At 41.6% G+C, this 8,207-nt stretch overlaps 1 protein-coding gene across 2 annotated transcripts; it reads left to right on the top strand.

The window, feature by feature from the left end:
• The first annotated feature begins 9 nt into the window (after positions 1-9).
• NDUFV3 (NADH:ubiquinone oxidoreductase subunit V3) lies at positions 10-7,961 on the top strand. Of its 2 annotated transcripts, XM_071752262.1 has the most exons (4): positions 10-362; positions 641-731; positions 4,067-5,032; positions 7,680-7,961. In XM_071752262.1, exons 1-4 carry the CDS (start codon positions 315-317, stop codon positions 7,844-7,846), a joined length of 1,272 nt encoding a protein of 423 aa, XP_071608363.1. In that variant the 5' UTR covers positions 10-314; the 3' UTR covers positions 7,847-7,961. The 2 variants fall into 2 exon arrangements, with proteins under 2 accessions (XP_071608363.1, XP_071608374.1); XM_071752273.1 differs by lacking the exon at positions 4,067-5,032.
• Positions 7,962-8,207: the final 246 nt, after the last annotated feature.

The following is an 8,207-nucleotide window of genomic DNA, read 5'->3' as shown; positions in this document are numbered from 1 at the left end:
GATGACGCCAGAGTTGTGCTGCGCCTGTGCGGGAGTGTGACCGCCGGTGCTGGTCAGGGCTGGTGCCTGACTTCTACACCCCACCCGCCCCCTCGCCATGACCCCCTCGGATGGGGCCCGGTGCCCCTCCCTGCCCACCCTTCAAATATAAATGTCGGGGTTTAATGTAAAAGCAGCGATTTTATTTTAAAATAAGCGTGATTCCCGCCGCTGGCGGCGGCCACCGGGCAGGGGCGGAGCCTCAAGGCTTAGGCTCTGCCCAGCGGTGAGGGCCCGAAGCGCGGTAGCCGGGGTAGCTCCGGCCTGACGTTAAGATGGCGGCTCCCTCACTGCTGGGCTGCGGCCGAGCGGCTACCCGCAAGGTAAGGGGGAGGGTGGGCGCTGGACAAGGGGAGAGGAGCGAGGAGGAGCTCCCCGGGCCGCCTCAACCCTCGCACGGTTGCTCGGCTCCTCTCAGTGCCGCGTACCGGGCCGGACACCTCGTCCGGGCCTGTTGCGTAGGTGCCGGCCGCTTCGCCTGAGGCCCGGGGGAAGGGAGGGACGTGCGCCCTGGGGACAGCACTCCCCGTTCCCGGATTCTTCTTGCCCAGGAGGTGACTATATCCCGTTTTGTTCATATGTTTTAAACGATGCTTTGCAGGTGCTGCGGCTGGAGGCCCAGGGGCTGCGTGGGGCTGCACCCTCCGCGGCGCTCTGCACCAAGCCGGGGAGCTCCGGGACGCCGCCAAGGAGTAAGATTTTAAGTTTGGTTTGTCCTCAGCAGTGATGGGGTGTCAGTAAATGCAAGTGGGTATTCAGGCACGAAAGGGTCCTCTTCTGGTACTAAACCCCCACTACAACCTGTCAGGCTCGGGAGCCCTTTGCGCCCTGTAGTGGTGCCCGAGTGATTAAAATTTATCTGCCTCTTGGAGCGAGGAGCACCTGTCTGAAGTTCAGGTCCCTTTAGTTGTCATTAAATAGGCAAGAAGAGCTTAGATCTGCTCATGGCTGAGTTTCTGAACAGCAAGCTACATAATCCAAGGAAGTGAGTCAAGGTCATCACCATACACAGGGATTTCTGTTCAAACGTAAGGTGTATTAAGGAAACCAGCACTAAAATCTGGTAGGAATTCCTGGGTTACATTTATAACCCTTGCTATTGACCTTGAAACTTTTTCCTAATATGTTAGCTCATGTGGTGCTTGCTCAGACTTAAGGAGAGCTGTTGTTAATTTTGTCTTAATATAATGATGATTTACAAACTGCCTGGAAATTAATGGAAATCAGTGTAGCAAGTTCCTTTTTTAATGAGGTGCAAAATCTGGTTTTGAACTTCTAATATTCATCCTTTTCCTTTGAAAAGTTTAGATAATGGCAGTCAAAAAGCATCCCATTTTTCAGAAAAACTTGCAGGATCCAAGTATCTGGTCCAGGCAAGAGTGTTGAGAAGCTGCAAAAACCTATTACAGTCCTTTTGTCTCAAATTTAGTTATAATGCTTCTTTCCCGGTGGGCTGCAAGCAAGGCAGTACATGCACCTGGGTTTGGATGCTGCACTATCTTTGACATTCAGAAGTATTTGAACCCCTTCTGTCCTTGACCAAAGTCAGAACATGAATTTCAAAGAATGGTAGCTTGTGTAAAATGCTTTTTGTTAAACACAGGCTCTTGGATTCAGGGAGTGGTATTACTGGGCAAATGAGAGATCAAGGTGCTTAAACAGCAGAGCTAATGGGACCATACATAGGAGTAATCAGACTTGTTGACAACTGTTGATCACTGTGAAAGAGCAATTGAATGCAGACTTCTGGCTTCTAATGTTCAAACAACATTAAAAAAGAAAGCTTCCGCTGCATAGGTTGATACAAGCTTGATTAAACAACAAACCCCTTTTTAATATGTATTTTTTTGAATTATTTTGAGTGCACTTGAGATGGATTTGTGCATCAGTTTCTAGTTTCGTTGTTCTGCAGCTCTGATTTCAGAGGAGACCTCTGAGGGTGGTGTCAGGAGACCTCCTGGGCCACCTCTTTCAGCCAGCTGCTTCCCCAGCAAATGTTTATGGTTAGTTAAGGTATATAGGATGCAGCTGTCTTTCAGATTTTAGCAGGAACAGGGTGTGTAAATTTTCATTGCTTTGATAAAATGGTCACACGTGTGCTTATGAAGTTGGTGCGGAATAGACCTGTAATTTCTGCCTGCCACCTTTCTGAGTGTGAACATGTTTTTAACATGTTCTGATAATGCTAGTAGAGTTACAAGCATCAGTAGGAATGCATCTGGGAATAATATCCTTGTTAGTGATTTGGATGTATTGTTCTCTTGGAAAAATGATGCAAAACCAGATCAGGTGGTACAAGTTTGAAGTACTTTAATTAAAATGTCTGTACTATTTGTATTAGACTTTGTGGTTAAAAGCTGAAATGTATCTTTTTCACATATCCAAATATTACAATTTAAAGCATTTTTCCAGTAACACCTGCTGTTAATGGTAAAGTTGAATGTTACCTGCTTTATTTGTTTCCTAGGGTGTCTTAAGGTCAGCTTTAGCTCAGCTCTCACTTGTCTGTCATCCCTTTGCACATACTTGTGTTAGTGTGACCTTCCTGTACACTTCTTTGAAGTTAGTTTGCACAGGCTTTTGTTTGGCTGTGCCAGTCTGTGCAGGGAGTCAGGCCTCTTTCAGAGATGGGCCCATCCTCCTATTTCCCCCTGCCCTCCCTCCCTCCCTGCACTTACCATTTGGCAGAGAGAAGTATGGGTCTGAAATTATTCAAAAGTATTACTTGCCTAGTAAACTGATATTTTTTTCTTTTGTACTTACGTTAAGAACTCTGTTTCTTTCTGCAATGCTTTGCTTTTAATTTCATGTGTCTGTCTTTTCTGTGCTGTTTTTATCTGGATGTGGCTAAAGACTTCCTTCTATGCAGAACTAATTATAGTTACTCCTTGGATCATACAAGATATTACTGTAAAATACTAGTAAGAGGGAAAATTGGTCTTGTAAAGTAGATCTGGGTTTCCAGGCTGTGCAGATGAATCTGTACAAAAAACTGGAAATCTGTTGACTTGCACTGCTGGCTGGAAGTGGTGCAACTCATAATGGGGTTGGCTTTGCTATATCAAGTTGTGGTGTGTCCTCTTAATGTACTCCCAAGTCCTGTTTGTCCTCCTGTTCTCTGTAACCACAACAGTGTTCACACTTGATGAGCCTCTTGAGGACATCATTGGTACAAGCACCCAAGGGATATTGGGTCCTATCTGAGGAGGCCTGAAAAATTGCTGCTTTGTCTTCAACTGTCGACTCCTTGTCTGGAGAATGTTAATTAATGAAAGTACCCATGAGGGAGAAGAAATAAAGGCAGGTTAACATGGAGCATTAGGAGATCTTCTACCACTTTTTTTACAAAGAGGTCTCAAAACAAAAATATGAAATGGACACAGTGAAGACTGGAGGAGATAAGGTCTTGGGAAAATGTTAAACTGTGCTAAACACTATTCAGTTGGTAGGTCACCTGGAAACATGAACAAGTAATACTTTTGTGTATAGTTTCAGATCTCTTACTCTGCTGCTTTGTCTCTTAGGAGTCATCTCTCTCTACTGCTGTAAAGATAACTATTGCAAGAGGCTGGCTGTTGCTATGTCTGTTTACAATATCTTTTGCTTTGCTGGCTTATCATAGAAAAACTCTCTGTGTAGCAGCATATTTGAAGAGCTCAGCTAACAAGCTATTTTTATGCTCATCTGAGATAGGAAAGTGTAAACCATTTTCAGTGATGCAGAATTGAAGAATGAAAAAAAAAACAGTTCTTGCAACGAGTCAGGCAAAGAAAGGAGTGAAAGGCATTGTTTTATGAGTTTCAGCGTCACAGTAGCAGGAACTTAAGTGCTAGCTAGAACTCTAGTTTCTTTAACTTGAAATGTCTTAAAACTTAAGTATAATAACTTCTTTACATTTGCTTTTTGTACCAGAGTATCTGAGAAAGTTAAAATTGTATGACTAAGACCCCTAATTAACAGTGGACTAAGACTACTAATTAGCAGTGTTGGATACAATGATGATAATCCTCTCTATGCCGTTTCCTAGATGTAGTGGCACCACAGGGAAGCACCAAGCTTCTAGCCATCAAGGCACCAGATGAATTCCCTAAAATGTTGTCTTCTAGCTCTCTCCTAGTATCTTCAAACAAAGGTGAGAGCATATCTAGCACTAACCTCAAGGAAGCTTCAAAACCTGCTGCTGAAGACATGAGAATGTTCATGGCAAGAAAAACTGTAGTTGCATTTCCTCAGCGAGCAGTTGTTTCCTCTCTTGAGAAGGAAAACCTCACTGTGCCTGTGAGAGAAGGAGGCTTGAGGAAGGAGTTAGTTGAGGAAGAATCTTCATCTTCATCCAGCTCAGATTCAGATTCTAGCTCAGATTCTGAAGAAGAGAAGCATGATTCAGAAGTTGCCATTAAAACAAAAGTTGAGTTTCCTAGAAAAGACTCCATCTTTTCTGAGAACATAGCTGTAAAGGCATCAATGGTAGCAAAAAAGAATTTGTCTCAAAAATCCCACAAAGAATATGTAGCCAAGAAGAAGTTATACAAAACTGAAACTGATACGTCTCCTGTCAAGCAGGTTGAATTTTCTAAAACATCAGTCAGCCGTGAAAAACCAAAATCCAAAGCAAAAGACCCCAGAATAAAATCAGCTCCAAAAGAAGCAGATCGACAGAAGCTGATCTTGGAACCACGCATGGTTGAAAGCCAAACTTTGACTGATGTCTCTCATAAATCTGATTATGTGGATGAAAAGTCCATTAAAACCCAAGTAGCAGCTCTTCAGCTGAAAGCTTCATCGGTGACTCAAGAAGACAAAAAGCAAAAAGTTGTGTCCAGAGGAGGAGAAGGAAAAAAGATGAAGAAGACACAGGAGTCAGAAGCAGAAGTAACTTCTCCTAAACCAGAAGAGGCTTCTGAAAATACAATGTTGGTGATGGGCACTGGAGCAAAGGAAAAGACCATTCAGGAAGCAAGAGTCCAGGCTGGAGAAAGCAGCACAATAGAGGGTACAACTTTAAATTGTTTGAACTGTGTTGATTTGGGCCAGTACTTTTTTGTAAAGTTTTCAAATCTTCTCTTCTCTTTATACTGAAGCAGTGACTTTCTGGAAAATAGATTCTTGTTCATTGCTGATTGTTGTAAGTGCTCAGTAATACTTAGTTTCCACTTACGCTGTGAAAGGAAGCAGTCTTCATTTCACCAGATTTACAGTTATGAAAATGAAATTTACAGTTATGAAATGAAAACAAAATTGTTTCTGCTATGAGCATAATCATGGGGGTTGTATGACAAAACTTGTTTTCCCTCTTTTCTCCAAAGGATTTAGAGCTGCCTTTCTCCTGAGTCAAATTTTATTTCTTCTTTCCCCTCCCTTCTTCCCTTCTTACTTACTGCCAGTCCTGTTAGCTTACCTACTGATCTCATTCTGTCTATTTCAAAAGCCAAATGTTGCTCTGTCCTGATCTGTGATGAGTTCCCATTCTTGTCTTTTAACTTAGGTAGCATACCATTCCTAAGACACACACCCCCTCTACCTCCCCCCCATTTCTTTTTGCTGCTTTGTATTTTTTTTTTTTTTCTATTCTGATGCTGTAAATCCAGACAGAATAAGGTTAGGCCCCTGTGACAGACTTTCCCTGCAGATCTGTATAAATGGGGCAATAATAGTACCATTGTGCCTCAGACCCATCATCATCACCACCTCGGCAGACCACTCTTGGGTAGGACCTGGCTTTACTGAAAATGGCACTCTTGCTGTTGAGCTCCTCTTGCTCTGTGGAGGTGGTAGGGCTGTGACAGCAGGAAAGCTTCTCTTGGGTGCATGCTAGAGGACTCTGCTGCAGTGGCTGTAGCAAGTTCACACTGCTTTACTGCTGATGCCATGTTTTGTGTGCCAGGGGGGCAAAGAGTCAGATGTGTCTACACTGTGTTCAGTAGTGTTGCTGATAACTCTAGGCATATTTTTTCTTTTCTTTTTGGAGCCTTCTTTGAGGATAGCTATTGCTTTTCCATGTTTAATGTTCACAGTTTATACCTTCTGTAATCCTGTGCTTCTGTCCTGTTCTGGTGTTTGGGTTTTTTTGTTCATCTGCAAGCTCTGCAGCAGGCATGCTGAAGATGTGAAAGTGTTTTTTATCGTTGCAAACCTGGATGTTAATGTGATGTAATCCAATTAAAAAAGCAGGCATGCTAAGCAGTCAGCAAAAACTGCTGACTTTAACTGCTAAGTAAGTAGCAAAATAGTAGTATGGTAACTCAGAAATAGACTTCTGATTCATTTCAGAAGAACATCCTGTGAAATGCTTGCTCTTTAAGAGAGGAAGCATAGATGAAGTCTGAAGTATGGGGAAGATGAACTCGGGGATAAATTTTTCCTTTGAGAAGCCAAGTACAGTGTATTTGGGCAGGAAAAATGAGATTCCATCTGCTTTTCTTCCTGAGCATCTGTCTCTTAGTTTGGAACAACTGTCTCTTGCAGGTTGAATGTACACTTGCCTACGCCTGTCTGTTCTCAGGGCTATTTGCAGCAAAGACTGCATCATCTGGCTTTCATATCTGATGTCTCCTATGAGCTGTCTCAGTAGGAACTGAGCTATATACACAGGGATATTTCCTTTCATAGGTTTTGTGTGATGTTTTGCTGAAGCTATGACTTAGGACTTGTGTTTTGTAAGCAAGTCATGCTCAATGTTACTGATACTTGCTCTTAAACTGGTAGTTTTACATTGCAATAATTATGTTACAATTAAAGGGAAATTCTGGTGTTCAGTTACTTGAGTACTTGTATTTTTATTGTAGGTGGTTGTATTACAGAAAAGAAGCTTAATATAATCAAATAAATATTGGGAGTAAAGTTTTATTTCTTGCAATTTCCTTGGTTGTAAAAATCAGCCCATAACAGGAACCTTTTATGAAAATGAGACTGCATAAATTTGCATAATGTTGTAAAAGTGTAAGAATTAATGTTGACTTCGATTAAAGAAAAGAGTTCTGAGTGACTTTATTAGGTTACTCTTTTAGTGAGAAGACCTGATTCAAAGTTTAGAAGATTACATTTAGAAGAAAGGAAACTTAAGCCAAAGGCTGTTGATGTATTAATGTTCAGCGTAACTACAATTGAAATCAAACCATGGGGATCTCAGTAATTCCATCACTTCTCTCCATGGCTAAAACTTAATCTCTAAAGTAGATCTAATAGCTATATCTCATAGTGTGACATGATACATCATTTGTACTGCTGCTTTGCCTCTCTTGGCTTGCAAAGAATGTCACCTACTATTCTGGCTGGACTGAAAACCAAGGCAACTCTGAAAAAGCCAGGAAATGGCAGACATCTGTCTTCAAAATGAAATTTTGTGCCCTATCCTCCCCCAGCACTAGGTGGTAGTTTGGATTTGAAAACCTGTGCTGTATTAAATTACTTGTGTTGATGCCTGTTCCCCTACTTCATATTAATGTGCTGCTTCAGGACCAGACACGGTGCCAGCAGAACTTAATAAACTGTCTATTTTGTTGTAGTTGCTGACATATTTTTACTTTTTTATGTTAACTGGCTGTGGGATCTGACATTGTATGAAGTCTGGCTCTGAAATTAATAATATTGCTCTTTGTTGTGATGTCCTTATAGTGACCAGTTCCTCTTTGTTTTCACAGAGACCACAGCAGCTGCTGAGCCTGCTCCTGAAGAATTCGATAATTCTACCTACAAGAACCTTCAGCATCATGATTATAACATTTATACCTTTTTTGATTCTATTACTGTTCTCTCAAAATTCAGGCAGCCTCAGCCATCTTCTGGAAGGCCATCACCAAGGCACTGAAAGAACCACATTTAAAACAAATGCCCAGGCAAGATGATAAATTGTTCTGTTTAGCACTGTTGCTTCATCTGTATTATAAATCAGATAATTAATAAATAAATGCATGATAATTTAAGCTTGTATTATTGAACAGTACTTTTTGGGTCTTGTAGTCCCTTCTTGAACTTTATAAATGAGGTGCAAATGAATCATGAGTGAATAAAAAACAGCTTTTCTACCTCTCAGTATATACTATTTGATGTTAGTGAAAAAAATCCTGACTTTTCTGTGTCCCAGACTTTTGATACTGACCGTTCTTTCAGTACTGTGTCAAAGAACATCATGACCCTGGTGTGTACATCTGTTCAGTATGTGCCTTGAT

Source organism: Heliangelus exortis, chromosome 1 (genome assembly GCF_036169615.1).
Source record: "Heliangelus exortis chromosome 1, bHelExo1.hap1, whole genome shotgun sequence".
NCBI lineage: Eukaryota > Metazoa > Chordata > Aves > Apodiformes > Trochilidae > Heliangelus > Heliangelus exortis.
Note: the sequence above shows the minus strand (reverse complement) of the source record. Positions and strands in the feature narration are given on the sequence as shown.